Genomic DNA, 17,757 nt, shown 5'->3' on the forward strand with positions numbered 1-17,757 from the left:
TTCACTCACCAAAGAGTAGTTGCTGATCAGATACAATACGGTTTTAGTGAATTATCTATAAAGTTATGACTGCTTAATAAAATACAGATTTTTCAGGTCCAATCGGACCCAGGATGCGAAAATAGCATGGAGATTCTGAATGCATTATGAGGGTTAAAAGCGAGGTGAATGTGTGAAAAAAAGAAAAACTCTAAGGAGCACTGAGAGCCAGCGGAAAAAGCGCACAAAAGTCCCTAAAGTCGGTTCCCAACCGGCGCTGAATGATCGCACTGTTGGAGGTAGCGCTGCTTTCTAAAGGCTGTTCAGCCACATTGTCCTCCTCCATCACAACAGGAGAATAGACTTTACTGGTGGCTGCCAAAAGGTTAGTAGCGCCTCTGAAAAGAGCCCAACATTATTCACTTCTTTGGGGGAAGGTGTTGTGCGCCAGTCGGACGGATCTGAACTCCATTCAGACGCGTGGAAACAGCTCCGAAACACGCTTCCGCCTCAGCGCTCGACTCTCAGAGCAAACGCTCTTATTAGAGTTATAGAATTAAAGAGCATTTCAGTGATTCCTAAAGTGTTTTTTTTGTTTTGTTTTTTTTTTGCTGAAATAAAACGGTACTTGAGATTAGATTTTAAGACCTAAAACAAACCATAAATAAAATTAATTTTAAATAAATATTTATACTTAATCAATAAATAATCTCTCCATTGATGTGTGGTTTGTTAGGAGGACAATATTTGTCTGAGATACAACTATTTGAAAATCTGACTATTTTTTTTTAAATCTGGAATCTGAGGGTGCAAAAAATCTAAATATTGAGAAAATCATCTTTAAAGTTGTTCAAATTAAGTTCTTAATGCATATTACTCATCAAAAATTAAGTTGTGATATATTTACGGTAGGAAATCATGGAACATGATCTTTACTTAATATCCTAATGATTATATATAAATAATGTTGACCCATACAATGTAACAAATACAACTGCTACAAATATAACTGCTCTACATATAACTGATCATCTATCAATTAAATCATATTTAAATGGTTTTTATTTTAATATATATAATATTATATTTATTATAATTAAATTAAATCAAAAATAAATATAAAATAAATAAAAATAATCTAAAAAATTATCATTTATTAAAAAAATATTTCAAAAAAAAATAAATAATAAAAAAATGTAACAATTCTCTGATGTCACATAACATTCACATGAAAAAAAAAAAAACAAATAAAATATTTTAACTTTTTAGTAAATGTTTTATTTTGATGGTTTCTATTTAAATATTACTTTTTTGGGATTTAATTAAAATAAATGTAAATTCAAATTAATTCATATAAGCTAAGACATTTTCTTTAAGTACCCTTTGAGATTTTAAGTTAACATTTCAATAATTTAATAATTCTCAAACCCCTCTGTGCAAAAATATTTACTGAGATTTGAAGTTAATATTTCAATAGTGTAACAAAACTTTCACATTATTAGTTATTTGATCATATTTAGTAGTGCTTATTTTTGATGGTATTCTTTTTTCTTTTATATATTTACAGTTTTTATTTCATTAAAATTAATTAATAAAAAAAATATAAAAAAAAATCAAGAAGTACCAACAAATTTAATATAACAATAAAAAAACAATGCAGGTACTAATAAAATTCACAAGACATGCATGCAAATAAAAATAAATGTTTTATCTTTTTAATAAGTGTTTTATTTTTATGGTTTTTATTTTAAATTATTTTAATTTACATTTTTATGATTTAAATAAAATAAATGCAAATTGAAATGTGAAAATCCTCAATGGAAGCAACAAGAAAGGTGTTTTTAAACTGTAAATCAGGGTAAATGATGCCGTAATAAACCGCTCCGGCCTCTCATTGGACAGAAAGCGAAGGTGTGAGTGAAAGAATATGATCTCTGATCTCTTGATACGGCCGACGGACTCTTCTCCCACGCCACCAGGTTAGATGCACCTGTCCAGCACGAAGCCCAGCGCTTTCTGCCGCGTCCCCGAGTAAACCGACGGACTCTTCTCCCACGCCACCAGGTTAGACGCGTCGTGGAACAGGTGGATGTTCACCAGGTCAAAGGCACTGAGAGAGAGAAAACACATTTATATTAGCAGCTGTGTTTCTCTATGCTATGGGCTCGATTCCCAGTCAATGCATGAACTGATCACATGTTGGATTAAAGCATCTGCCAAATGCATGAATGTAAACACATACAAAATAAAGCACCTGTGAAGGAAACACTCTTAAAAAGCTTAAATAACACTTTCTACGACACATTAAAAATTAACATACAACTAATCCATACATTCAGCTTAACAATCAGCATATGCACAATCAATGTGCAAACCTCAATTGTTAAACTGTATACAACGAAATTACACACGATAATTAAGAAAACAATGAAAAACAATGGACCGAAAAAGAATTCAAGCTTATTTCAGTGATTCCCAAATATTTTCATCAGTCAAACCACTTTTAATTTTACATTTTTAATTTAATTTTATTTTATTTTATTTAAATTTAAAACACTTTAGTACATTTTATTTTTAAAGATTTTATTTGAAATTTAATGTATACATTTTTCATATTTTTAGTATTTTATTTTTATTTAATTTTAAACTATTTTATTTTAATTTTGTTTGCTTTTATTTTAAATAATTTATTTTATTTAAATTAGATAAAAATATTTTCAGTTTTTCCAATAGTCTTCAGTATTTTATTTGAATTGCTTTTATTTTAATTTAACTTAAAAGTTAATATTTTTGTTTTACTTTGACTTTTTATTTATAATTTCTATAATATGAATGAAAATTTATTAATTAATTTTTTTTATACTTTTTAGTGTTTTATTTTGACTTAATTTTAAAATGTTATTTTTGTTATTTTAGTTTTTATTTTTATTAAAAAAACATTTTTAATTTATATTTTTATTTATTTTATTTATAATTACTATAATTATACAAATTAGTTATATTTATATAAATTACACATATTACTTTAGTTAAAAATATAGTTTTTAGGAAGTATTTGATTTTGATACCTTTTATTTTAACTTTTTTTCTATTAATTTCATTAATTATTAACTTTCAAACTCCCTGCAGGTCCTCGTCTGGGAAGCCCGCTGCGTTTCATCTGTGCTCACAAGTGTTTACACAAAAATAGATACACCTTCATACTGCATGATTAGTGCTCCCAGATCCTTAACATAAACACTTACCAATAATAAATATGCTCACTCATCAATAATAAAGACAACAAATCACATATAAATCAATAAATAGCACAGAAGAAGTGAGCCGCTCATCAGAAGTGCTAAGGAACGTCTCAGTAATCAGGTTTGTCCTGTTATTCCTCCATCACCTTTTCATTCCCTTCATCCGGTGTCAGACTCTTGTTCTTGTGCCGTGCTTCTATTGCATTAGCCGCTCTCGGTCTCGGTCTGATCATGTCATCTGTCATATGTGAGCGCTCTGCTAACGAGATTAGCTGTAATCTAATGCTGCGGCTCAGGCGGGAGAAACTCGCTCAGGAGCGCGGTTAGTCCTTTAGCAGAGACTCTTATCCCAAGTGACTCGCGGAGGACATTTTTGAACAGCTTCTTCCTTGACCGAGACTCGAACCGAATCACAAACATTAACTACAGCCTTAACAGAACAGAAGAAAGGTTTCGCGGGTTCACCTGCCTCTCCAGCAGTGGAGGAGGAACTAGTGTGGGATAGTTTGAAGAATTAAAGCTTATTTCAGTGATTCACAAACATTTTTGACAGCCTTCAGCTAAAATAAGTTAATATTTCAATAACTGAGCACATGTTCGAGGCTCTCTGATGTCCATTAATGGTCACATGACATGAGGGTGAACCAAAACACTACATTAATTTAGTTTAGTTTTAAAGTGTTTTCATTTTTTGGATAAAAGCGTCTGCAAAATAACTAAATGTTAATGTAAATTTTGACTTTATTAAAATATATATATATCTATATATATATATATATATATTATATATATATATTTACGTTTATTAAAAAAATTTTTTGGTTTTATTTTGATTATTTTAAAATATTATTTAATATTTTATTTTGATTGCTTTTATTTTAAATTATTTAATTTTATTGAAACAAATATTTGATATTTTAATGTTTTATTTTAATAATTTAATTTTAATTAAAAATCATTGTATTGTTTTATTTTTTCATTCTACATTATTTATTTTGAATAATATTTTAGTAAGTGTTTTAAATTTAAATTAAAATTAAATTAAATTTATGCATTTAGCAGACGCTTTTATCCAAAGCGACTTACAATGCATTCAGGCTATCAAGTGTTTTATTGTTTGTTTTCATTCTATTTACTATTTATTTCAAGTTCATATTTTTAGTGTTTTATTTTGCTTTTATTTTAAATTATTGATTTAATTTTTTTTTATTTAAAATGATTTCATATTTTATAGTATTTTATTTTGCTCATTTAATTAAAAAAAACTTATATTATTTATCTAAAGTCAGAGAATAGAGCTGCGGTAAACATAACTGGCTGATGAAGCAGATGAAATGATCCTGTTTCTCCTCACACCAATGCTGATCAACATTACTCCATATGATCTCTACAAGATGTCTGTTTCTAATAGAGTTAGTCCATCCAAAGTATCAGTTCTGTCCTCTTCTACTGACACTCATGTTGATGTACATTACTTTATATGATGTGATCAGTCAGTAACAGTGAGAACAGACATGAACTCTCTCTGTAAGGCCGGATTGATCTGGTTTAGGACAGAGATGAACTCACCAGTCAGCCAGCGCCCATCGGGTTCGGATGAAGCCTTTTCTGGACCATTTACACTGCAGGACGAGAAAAACCATCATTGAAACCCAATCACATCCCTGCATCCACTGCATTCACCGTCATGATTCATTCATCAATCATTAGAGCTCCAGAAAACCTTCAGTAAGACGAAGATGATGATTCTGTGCTACTGCTGATCTCATCTTTTCAAGTTTTGAGCACACTCAAATATACAAAGAAAAAAAATAAAATAAAAAATTACATTCATTAATTAAAATAAAAAGAATTAACAATATTTAAACAATAAAATAAAATGTAAAAATGTAAATATCAATAAAATGTAACAAATATATAAATAACAAACAAATATTATAAAGTACAAAATACAATAAAACAATTAAGCAATAAAATAAAACAAAATAAAAACAAAAAATAAATTAATACAAATAAAAAGATGCATGAATATAAAAAACAATATTTAAACAATTAAATAAAATATTTTTAATAAATATCAAGAAAATGCAATAAATATAAAAACAACATAAATATATAAAACAAATAAAATACAAAATACAATTAAACAATTAAACAATAAAATAACAAAATAAAGTAAAATAAATTCATTAATACAAATAAAAAGATGCACAAATATAAAAAACAATATTTAAACAATAAAATAAAATATAAAAATTTAAATCATATCAAGAAAATGCAATAAATATAAAAACAACATAAATATATAAAACAAATAAAATACAAAATACAATTAAACAATTAAACAATAAAATATAACAAAATAAATAAAGTAAAATAAATTCATTAATACAAATAAAAAGGTGCACGAATATAAAAAACAATATTTAAACAATAAAATAAAATATAAAAATGTAAATAAATATCAAGAAAATGCAATAAATATAAAAACAACATAAATATATAAAACAAATATATAAAGTACAAAATACAATTAAACAATAAATAAAATTAAAAAATAAAACCTGTTCACAGCTCAGATGGCTTCACAGCCCTCACCTTATCTTGCAAAAACAAGTTTACAAATACTTTCTGTCTTTGTTCTGAAATCTAACACAATGCTACTCAAGATGAAGAAAATGAGGTTCGTCATCGAGTCTGATCGAGAGACGGCAGTATTCTTGAGTTTCTGTCCGATCTCTGACTCTCAACATTATAATTGATGCTGTGAGTGTCCTGATTACTGATGCACAGAGAGAGAGAGAGAGAGAGACCTATAACCTATACTCTCTCTCTCTCTCTCTGAGATCTCTAATGGGGAGTTAACTGCAGCGATGAATAAACTAATTACCGGCCGGGTCACATAATTACATATTGACTAATGTTATTTAAAAACTCTGATGCAAATGAAAGGCCTGAGAGCGATCTGATTGCTCCTCACATCTTTCAGCCGGCATTAGGACAAGATTAACTGGATCAAATTCAATTACATTTGCATACTTGAATTAATCTGCGGGCTACAGCGAGGCCGAGCGGATGATGCCAAGAACAGACTCTTCTCCAGATCTTACAGTTCATAAACTAACAACAGTCCGTAGTACAGACACAAATACACATACATACATCAAACAATAATAAAAAAAAATGCACTATTTCATCTCTGTGTCTGATCTGAAGCGGGCAGAAAGCTAACGAGCCGTAACTGATTATCCCTTACATACAGTATATAATAATATTATAATATAATAACAAAAGACAGAATTAGTCAAAATAAAATACAATAATTAAATGAAATTATATTGTTATAAAATAAGAAAAATAAAATATAATAAAATAATTTTTTAAATCTAATTAAATTATGCTATTTTAAAAGAAGATTATATATATATATATATATATATATATATATATAATATATATATATATATATATATATTAATCTAATTAAAATATGCTATTTTCAAAAGAAGGTTAGACAAAATAAAATCAACTAAAATATGAATCAATAATAAAATAAAATAATACTGTATATTATAATAACATTAGATTAAATTAGATAAGATAAAATAAAATAAAACATTAAATTAAATATTTAAAAAATACAAAAAATAAATAAATAAAAAAATAAAATAAAAAATAAGTAACAAATAAAATAAAATAAAATAAAATAAAATAATATAAAAATATTCCTTCAAATATGGACAAAAAAATCTAAATATCTGCAGCCAGTGGACAGGTCACTGCAATAAAATACGATTAAGCTAGACAAAATAAAATAATAAAACAACAACAGTGAAGTATTCCTGTAAATGTGGGCCGAAAGCCTGATACGGTGGTCAGGTGGGGTCAGCGGAGCAGATGGAAAGGTCAGCGCTTGGGCGTGACAGAGATGAAGGCTGAAGAACGGGCTCATAATCTCATCTCCGGTCCAGCCTCGTCACAGACCCGCTGACCTTCAACAACAGCAGCTGAGTAATAACTGATGAAGAGCAGCGCTGAAACACCCATCCGTCTCCACTCAAGACATCAGGACATTTCACTCTGAACCAGAGAGATTTCACACTCGATTCGCTTCAGGGGCTAGAAGTGAACCACAATCACGTGAGAGATAACAACAACACAAATCAGACTGAACTGAGACCGAGTCGGGTCTGAGTCGGAACGGTCTGCTTTCAATTTCATGCTTGAAAAAGACATTATTAAAGGTTTAACTGAACTCAACCGTCAAAGTCAACAAATTACAACAAAACATATTACTGTATTACACTATTATGCAATATCATAAGCTGAATTATATTTATGAATTATAATAAAACAAGACTAAATTAGATCATAACAAAAAAAATTATTATCATAATAATATTAGAAAATAAGATAGGACAAAAAAATAAAAATGATATAATATTCTAATAAAATAAAATTAAATTATTTAAAATAAAAGAAAAACATTATTTTTATTATTATTATTATGAAATGATATTAGTAAAAATAAAATAATTAAATTCAATTATATTATAAATAAGAAAAAAAAATTATAATATTGTATTATAACAAAATGAGATTAAATTAGTTAAAATTAAAACAAAAGTTGTAAATAATATTAAATTATAATAAAAAAACAAAATAAAATTAGTCAAATAAAATAATATTAAAATAAATTAAAATAAGATCAGTAAAACATATATTATTATAAAATAAGAAAAATAAAAAAACAAGAAATAAATAAAAATAAAAATGATACAACATTAAAACCAAAAAAAAAAAAATATATAAAAAAAAAAAATAAAAAATAAAACAAAATAATTCTAAAATAAAAAATAACAAAATAAAAAAAAACCAAATAAAATAAGATTAAATAAAATAAACCAATAAAATAAAATAAGATTAAATTTAAAATAAAATATGATACAATAAAAAATAATTAAAATTAAATTAAAAACCTGTTCACAACTCAAAGTGCAAAAGAGATCTGAGCTCACTCTGTATATCCAGCTAACAGGTGTAAATGTTTAGCAGGTATTTTCTGTCACTGCTCTGAAATCAAACACACCGCTGAGAGACACATTCAAGCCTGCAGACGAGCATCAAATAACAGAACGACTGGATTAAACCTAGCAACGTCAGCTCGAGCTTTCACAAGCTGCTCCTGTTGTTCTGTCCGCTTCTCTCTTATTCAGCATTTCAATTAATACTGCGCCGCTGGCTGGAGCAGCACTTAAAGCCATAACTCACAGAGGGGCCCTAAAGAGGAGACGGGTCACGCGCTCATCACACAGACCCAGTGAAGAGCCAAGGGTACAAACACACATCAGTCACAGCTGCCTCGTGCTGATTGGCTGCTGGGGAAAGCGCCGGCTGTCAATCAAGCGCGGAATGCAGGTGATGTCATCGAGACGTTTGACAGACTGACGGTTTATTGATGAAGCAGCTCGGGAAAAACAGACCGCTTTTAAGAGTGAGGAACACAATACGTCGATATGTGCTCTGGATATAAATGTATTTCCAGATATAAAAATCTCCACACAGTATGTCTGGAATATCTCTGCTCTCAAGCACTAGAATATGGAAATAGCTTTTACTGTACTTCCAATTAATTGCAAATAATTGTTTTTCAGTGCAAATGTCAAAAAACAGAGGAACTATTTATTTATATTTATATGTATTTATTCGATTTTTTTGCATTGCATGCAACCTTTTTGCATATAAAGTACATTCATTTCACAATTTTAGCACCGTCTTTTACGAATTTATTTCGTCCAATTTAATATTTTATTGCAGTGACTCGTCCACCACCTGCAGATATTTCGTATGTCGTTAATAATTGTATCTTGATTTTAGGATGTTCAGATATTTGCACTTGAAAATGACACAAATACTAATAAAATATAATAAAATAAAGCAAAAACTTAATTAAATAAAACATTTATAATAATATTACATTATAATAAAATGAGATAAAAAATTTAAAAATACAATTAAATTAAATTTATAAATTTATAAAAAAAAAAATAATTAATAAAAACAAACAAAATAAAACAAATTTAACCATAATAATAAAATAAAATATACTATTATATCATAATAACTTTAGATTAAATTAGATAAAATAAAACAAAACATTAAATTAAAATAATAAATAATACAATAAAATTATACTACTAAAGTAAAATAAAATTATTTCACAATTTTAGCACTGTCTTTTAAAATTGTATTTTATTTTGTCCAATTTAATCATATTTTATTAATAGATATTTATTGTTTTCTGCCCATATTTAAAGTGAATATTATATTTTAATTCATTCTCCAGTAATTGTATCTTGATTTAAGGATGTTCAGATATTTGCACTTGACTATTTATCATATTTTATTGTAGTGACACATCCACCAGCTGAAGACATTTCTTGTTTTGTTTTGAATCTCAACTAAATGTATCTTGATTTAAGGATGCAACACGATCTTATGAATTTAAGACCTTCTGCTCTGATTTAAGAGCTTTTTGGGTTTTAATCTGTGGAGAGGTGACCCTCAGAAACCCTGATTAGAAAACTACAAGCTGTCTGGTCAATAGTGTAGAAACTCATAGATTGACAAAAGTGATGAGTGAATTCTGATTGTTCAGATCAAACATCACTGCAGGGGTTCGGCCGTGTGATAACAGATCGCTAACAGCGCTAAAGCACGCGAGCAGCCGCCCAAAGCGTCCAAACAGCGCTGCGTAATAGGATTCCTGTAGGGAGGCAGATGGATGGCGAATCCGGGCAGGTTTCATCTACTAAAAGACGGCATAAATCACGGGATGAAGCCGAGGTTATCGCCAGCCTGCCCGCCTCACGAGAAACCTGCATTAAAGCATTAGTGAAATTAATTCATCTTTCATAAGAGGTTGGAGCCGTATCTGTGATCTACGATAACAAGCAATTTCTCACTACTGAGAAAGCCCTTGATAGACTACACAAATCTGCTGCTTTAAACGGCCCAACATTATGTGGAGCGCTGCTCTCCGGAGATTCATGAGCGCGTAAATCAATGCATCGCAAACTTTTCTCCTTCTGTTTTCTCTCTGCTCTGAAGGTGCGGCGCTTCTGTAAACGTCATTGTTTTCTCATCAGGAGGAAGCGTGTTATTTGTGAAAGCGCTGGAGATCGTAGCGGAGCGTGAAAGGCCAGCGCGCTGTTTTCGCATGCATTTACGGGCCGCTGTTTGCCGGAGCGTGGGAGACGGATGGGAGCCGCGGATCCAGCAGACACGAGCGCTTTATTAACATATCAGCCCTAAAGAACACAGATATGAAACACTGCCTGCAGTAAATCACACGCTCAACCCTCACAACATCCACAAACTAACATGCTCCGAAAACAACAACATCAACCTACATCCAAACGAGCCAAAACCAATAATCAACAATTATCAATGAGCTGTTTCGAAACATTTAAGAAACCAAAGGAAAAAAATTATTATAATAATATTGTGCTTAATTACAATAAATTCAGAATACTATATATGTATATATATTAGAGCACGACCAATATATCGTGTTGCTGATATTATCGGCCGATATGAGCCTGTTGCCGATATATCGGTATCTGCAAATATATGCTGCCGATATGCACTTTTTTTTACAGAACATAATGCTGATAAAATGCTTGAAATGGTGTAATTACTTAGTTTGTCCAGCAGAGCGTGCTCCATTGTTTGCTACTGGATGAAACATTTATATTGTGTTTAAGGTATATTATGTCACACTTCTCTAGTAAGTTTCGTCTGTGTGTGAAGACAGTAGTGCAAATCCGTGAATGAATGTTCCGAAGTGAAGTAAACTTCAATGGAATAAAGTTGAATGGAACTGAATTGAAACAAAGTTGAATACACTTCAACTTTACTGTTCAGTGCACTGATGCCAGACTCATTTTGGATAATAAAGTTTATTGTTAAGTTGTTAAATGCTGTGGCTCCATTACATATCTCTGTCACGTCATTATTAAGTGTTTGATCACCACCTTTGAGTGATGATTGCAAAAAAAGTTTATGTATATATATTCTGTTTATGTATATACTGTATTCTATATACAGCACCAGTCAAATATTTCGACACACCAATGGGAAAGTATACAAACTTTTGACTGGTACTGTACTATAATATACACAAAGAATATCGGCCGATATATCGATATCGGCTTTTTTTATTCCCTAATATCGGTATCGGTATCAGCCCCAAAAAACCCATATCGGTCAGGCTCTAATAAATTTAAATAAATGTAAATAAATATATATATATATATATATATATATATTGCACACTACGATAGTTAGACAATATTTCGACAACTATACTACTATTATAGTTAGACACTATATTTTCCTGTTTTTTACACTATTTCGCCAACAAAAATATTCCAAACACAGTCACAGCACTGTTCGTTGTCTCTGAGCAACATGACGGTGATTCGTTCCTGAATGAATCAAAAGTTTAAATGATTTAGTTCAATCACAATGAATCACTTATTAACAGCTCACCTGCTGGTGGTTTTAATTTCACATTTAATGTATATTTTTATTTTTTAAATAATTTCAAATATCGGTATTCAGCATTTCATGTTTAAAATATCAAAACATTATTAATGCATTTGTAACTGCAGGTTAAAGCACTCCATGTCCCTCTGAGCTGCATTAATGTGTGTAAATACATCTAAAAGCCACTTCATATGCAACTTCTCCAAAGATTAATTTTGTTGATACTGATTTAATTTGTTTAACAACAGCCTAAATGTATTATTATTATAATTGACTGATTAAATGTAAGAATTTGTCTCAAAAGATGATGCACAGTCTTAGAAAAAAGGGCTTTATAAAGGTAAAAATGTCCATAAAAGGTAAAAATCTATTTAAACGTATTGGAAAAGATTAATTACTATCTCTGCTGTGAACTGACCGCAAAAAATATGAAATATATCAAAAAGTTTAGGAGTCAGCTGTCCACAGTAGTCCTTAAAATATCAGCACAATAACACACTCAGCAAAATATTGTCTAACTATCATTATTAGTAAAATGCCAGAAAATATTGAGATTATTATTTTTTTGTCAATATCGCGCACCCCTGGTTCTGACACAAAATTATTTGCAATGGTGGCTTTGTCACATTCAGTGTAGACAGCCTCAAGCTGTTGGTTTATATATGTTTTTTTTTTTTTTTTTGTTAGTAGAAGTTACGAATGGCCGGTAACTTAAAAATTTAGTAGCCAAATTTAAAAAGTTATTTTCAATCCCTGTATCACAACTCATAAACCAAAATACTAATTACTAATGATTGCACCCATAATAATTTATTTTTATAAAAATAACCCATATTAAAGAGTTTTCAGTTAGTTGAAAATAAAAAACAGGAACGAGGCTTATTTAATAATTAATTAATCACATTTATAATTAATAATCAGCACTCAAATGAGCTGTATAAAAATATTTAACCCTAAAATTGACTAAATTTGAGTGCTTTTAATATCAAAACAAAGCATGAAGCTTATTGCAATTACTGGATGGCAGGCGCTACAAATTAACAACTGAAAACAGCACAAATGAAGATCAATTAAAAAAGAGAAAAATAATTTAGAAAATATAAAAATGTATGGAATTTCTGTGCATAAAACGAATTACTCCAATACTAGGTAGATGCTTTCCTCTCAATATGAACCTGAACTCTGAGGAAATGTGACTGAAGCAGACCTCTCTGATCTTAATGTTCGCAACACTCTCACGATGACGTATGAAGGAGCAGACGCACCTCAGGGAAATAGTCCTGAGGAAACTTCTCTTTCTCCAGCGTGGCTGTGCTCGGAAGAGCGTCCGAACACACCTCCTTCCCAACCACCTTTCTGAACTTCTTAAAACCATGAAGAGAAATGAGGATGAATAAAACAGCACTGATTAACATGCAAACATGTTCAGAGACTCTTATTAGAGCACGAGAGATCAGGGCAACTGCGCCACCTACTGCTCACACACAAACCAGAATTTACTTTTGAGATTTTGTCTAATTCTCAAAACACTGAAAGATGATTACCATTACAAATATCTAGTCTTTTTTAAGTATAAAATTACTATATATATATATATATATATATATATATATATATATATTAGCATAATTTAAGGGGGGGGGGTGTTTAACTGCATTCAAATTATAAATAATAATAATAATAATAATTTTAAAGGTAATTAAAAATATATACATAATTATTTATTTGTTTGTTTTTATTTATTTATTTAAGTTTTATTTTTATTTTTAACTACATAAAATCTCATGGCTATAATGCATCAAGATGCTTTACTTAAATTTACTTTTAAGATTTTTTATATCTCACAAGACACACAAAAAAAAAATATACTCTTTTAAAATAAAAAAAATAATACTAATAACAACAATAACATCATAATATAAAAAAAAAAAATAAAACTAAAAAGAAAAAATTGCTTAAATGCATTCAAATTATTTTAAAAACAATAATAATTTTAAGGTAATAAAAATATATACATTATATTTATTTATTTATGTTTTATTTTATTTTTATTTTTAATTTTAACTACATAAAATCTCATGGCTATGATGCATCTTGAAAGCTTCACTTGAATTTACTTTTGAGTTTTTGTGCGATTAATACCATAGTCATTTTTACTATAATAATATTTTTTTTACCTTTATATCAGTTAAATTAACTACTCATAAATAAATCTGCATAAATTAAGCAATTACTAACATGTTAAAAACACTTTCTGTTAAAAAAATTATGTCACACTGGAAAACACTTCTTTTTCACTGTTCTTTTTCTTGAAACATGCTCTTATTTTTGTGTCTTGTGGTTTTGCGGTGAAATAGGATTCATTCAGGTTTTGTGAGTTTGATGGAGAGCGTGATTAAGGCCATCATGTGGTAGATATGGTGGTCTTTAAGAGCTCCGGGTTTGAGCGGGGCTGAAGGGTCCGGCGGGGGCTAATGCTCACACCGCTGTAATGGGAGTGGCTTTAATTAGTGTGACCGTCGGGACACACGACCTCTGACCCCCACCGCTGATGAGGTCACCGCTAACTGTCCAATAGCTTGAGTGCACTATTACCACAGGCTGAAATCTCATGAATTAAATCCTAATATTAATAAGCATTACTGTTTCCTATCGGTAACTCCATCTTAGCATGTTTTATAGCTTCTGAAACAACCTTGACCGCGCTGGATCTGATGGGATTGATGACACGCCGTATTAAAGGAACACACGTACCTTTGAAATCAAACTGCTGGATGTTTTTCAAGGATTCGTGGATGAAGTAGCAACATCCCAGTGCCTGAAAGACAAAGAGAGAGAAGTTACTCAAAGGTGTGGCTTTTCTGGTCGGCAGATGTGCATCTGTGCGATTTCTTCACCTGTTTTGTGAAAATTAGGCTTTGCCGATATATCAACATTATTATTATCGGTTTGGCTGATATATCGGAAGCATTATTTTGAAATATATTTAATTTCACGGCTATATCGGTTATATCGGCTGACCGATAAATACCTCCAATTAATCTGTTTTGAAATATATTATATATATATCGGCTATATATATATATATATCGGCTATATATATATATATATATATATAATACAAATAAACTCTATATAAATATATATCTGTTTTGCATGTGTTTTTACTATTTCGGTTATATCGGCTGACCGATAAATACCTCCAATTTAATCTGTTTTGAAATATATTTCTGTTTTGCATGTGTTTTTACTATTTTTGAATTAAATATTGAGATATTAATATATCCATCGTCCATCAGGTGCCAAGATATCGGCCATCAAAATCCATATACCACGACAACTAAGTAAAAAAAACATAAACACATAAAAAAAAAACTTATTTAACCTTAAATTACAAAAATTCATAAACAAAAATTCAAAACACACATTTAAATAAAATAAATAAAATACATTGATTTATATATATATATATATATATATTTATTTTCTCATCAGCCATTAGATATCAACAATAAAATAAAAACCAATATCTAAAAACAACAAAAATACAAATAATCAAAAAAACAAAAAAATACACTTAAATAAATCTATTCTTAAAATATATTTATTTTCAACAATTGTTATGCATGTGTCTTTACCATTTTTTTCATATATATTGGCTATATATCAGGTTTGCATAACTGGTTAAACAATATTTGTTATTCATGTGTTTAACATTTTTTAATTAAATATTTTGATATTATGTATATCAGCACTATATCTGATATATCGGCAACAAAGAAAAACATACTTAGTAAAGCACTAAATACATCTAAATACATCAAATTAAATTTATTTTGATTTAATTTCAGAAATTAAGTATGCGTTTTTACTATATATTTTTTTTATTAAATATTCTGAAGTCATATATATATATATAGGCTGCCAAAGATATCAGCATAAAAAACCATATCAGTCGACCACTGCTTAGTAAAGTAGCAAACACATCTAAAACCAGCTGAAATGAGCACTTTTATTACTGGTGGGTCAATGCATCATTGTAGTGAGATTTTTCAGCAGATACGGTTCGCAGAATATCAAGTGACGTCAGTCGTGTTTCATAACTTCATGTGTTTATGTAAAACCCAACACCACAAAAGAGCACACACTTGCTCTTATGAATATGAAGGAAAGGCCCCTTTTCTTATGTAAGGAGTTCACGGCGGCTCAAATATAACATGTAAATTATAGCAAGAGCCGATTCTGTCAAAGCGCTCGATCTGAGCCGCTCAAAGCAGCACAGTCAGAGTTTAGCATGACCAAAGATTTACTTCAATAGGATTATATTCTTAATTTTTACTGAACAATCAGATGGTTTCTGTGTCTGTCGACGGCCCAAACAAACGGAGCCCGCGGGCGTAAGGCACTGGGGATTTGATGCGGTTCACAGTTCACTAACTGCTTTTCTGAGGGGCTTTTGCACCTCCAGTCCTCAAGTTGGCCTAAAAAGAGCGAAACCTGCTTCCTGTCCGCTCAGGGCTCAATGCAGCGGCCCAAAACTGTGGGCTAAAGCTCTCAATAGTGTCTAAAGACACAGAGAGACGCTCAGGCATCAGCAAATACAAACGCTCAGAGAATACAGTTAGGAAGCAAGAAAAGAGCACAATAGAACTGGTTAGAGACGGACTGAATGGCCATCTGACGCTCTCAGGTTCTCTCTGCTTCACTGATCTTCACACATATGCAAGGTCCGAGTCCAAAATCAACACTCGCCAAGATATGACCGATGGTAAAAACTGGCTTGGCGAGTAAACGAAACAGAGTTATGTGCCAGTTGGCTTGTAACTTTATCAGGAATTTATTAGTCTCTTCTGCTCAGCAAGGCTGTATTTATTTGATCAAAAATGCATTAAAAATTGTCAAATATTTTTACAGTTTAAAGCAGCTGTTTTTTATGTGAACAGATGTTAAACTGTAATGTATTTCTGTGATGCGCAGCTGTATTTTCAGCATCATTACTCCAGTCTTCAGTGTCACATGATCTTCAGAAATCATTCTAATATGATGATTTGCTGCTCAAGAAACATTTCTGATTATTATCAATGTTGAACACAGTTGTGCTGCACAATATTTTAGTGAAAAAACAGATACATTCATATTTTTTTGTAGGATTCACAGATGAACAGAAAGTTCAAAAGAGCAGCACTTATTTGAATTGGAAATATTTTGTAACATTATAAATGTCTTTACTGTCACTTTTCATCAATTTAGTGCATCCCTGATGAATAAATTTTTTATTTTTTATTTACTTAATTACCTTAAACTTTTGAACAGTAATAAATCACGGTTTCCACAAACACAACATCTACAAATAACTGGACAGCAAATACAATCACTTTATGAGGGACTAGCCAATGCTATAAGATATGATCAGTAAGTCAAGTCAACAAACGTTTATTTTTATTTTTTTTTTACTCAAAGTTAATTTAACCAAATTCATTTAATTTTTTTAAGTTATACAAGATTCAACTACATTTGTTTCCATCAGTTTAATATAATTTAACTTTGAAATGACTTGTACAGCCAATTTGATTACACTTAAAAAAATTTACAGCAGCAGCCAAACTTGAGTTTTTAAGTATTACTAGGAAATTAATTGTTTCATGTTATATCTTATTGCATTATTGACAGATATTCCTGCTTCTGATTTAAATAAACTCATCTGACATAAATGGGTGTTTTTTTTCTGGGTCAGACATGCACTCATAAAGAGCAAAACCCAGTTCCAGAGAGCAAACACTGGTTCTAAATAAAGTTATTTGTGTGTGTGTGTGTGTGTGTGTGTGTGTGTGTGTGTGTGTGTGTGTGTGTGTGTGTGTGTGTGTGTGTGTGAATGAGGAAGATGCTGCTGATGAAGATGAAGATGATGGCGGTGGACTGGCACTGAAGGACTGTGGGCACAGAACCCCTCCTGCATTATTTATGAGCGCCGCGCGGCTCATCTTGA

General features: G+C 30.3%; 1 protein-coding gene across 1 annotated transcript in view; it reads right to left on the minus strand.

Annotated features, from left to right (window-relative positions):
- The window catches only part of LOC109099544 (inositol polyphosphate-5-phosphatase A-like), a 223,909-nt gene that overhangs the window by 134,832 nt on the left and 71,320 nt on the right, over window positions 1-17,757 (minus strand). The window contains exons 5-7 of the mRNA XM_042737622.1: window positions 14,526-14,589; window positions 13,037-13,140; window positions 4,791-4,843 (exon numbers count right to left, since the gene is read on the minus strand). Of these exons, the coding sequence (XP_042593556.1) occupies window positions 4,791-4,843; window positions 13,037-13,140; window positions 14,526-14,589 (221 nt within the window). The remainder of the gene's footprint in view (window positions 1-4,790; window positions 4,844-13,036; window positions 13,141-14,525; window positions 14,590-17,757) is intronic.

The sequence above is a fragment of the Cyprinus carpio genome, chromosome B13 (assembly GCF_018340385.1).
Source record: "Cyprinus carpio isolate SPL01 chromosome B13, ASM1834038v1, whole genome shotgun sequence".
Classification (NCBI taxonomy): domain Eukaryota; kingdom Metazoa; phylum Chordata; class Actinopteri; order Cypriniformes; family Cyprinidae; genus Cyprinus; species Cyprinus carpio.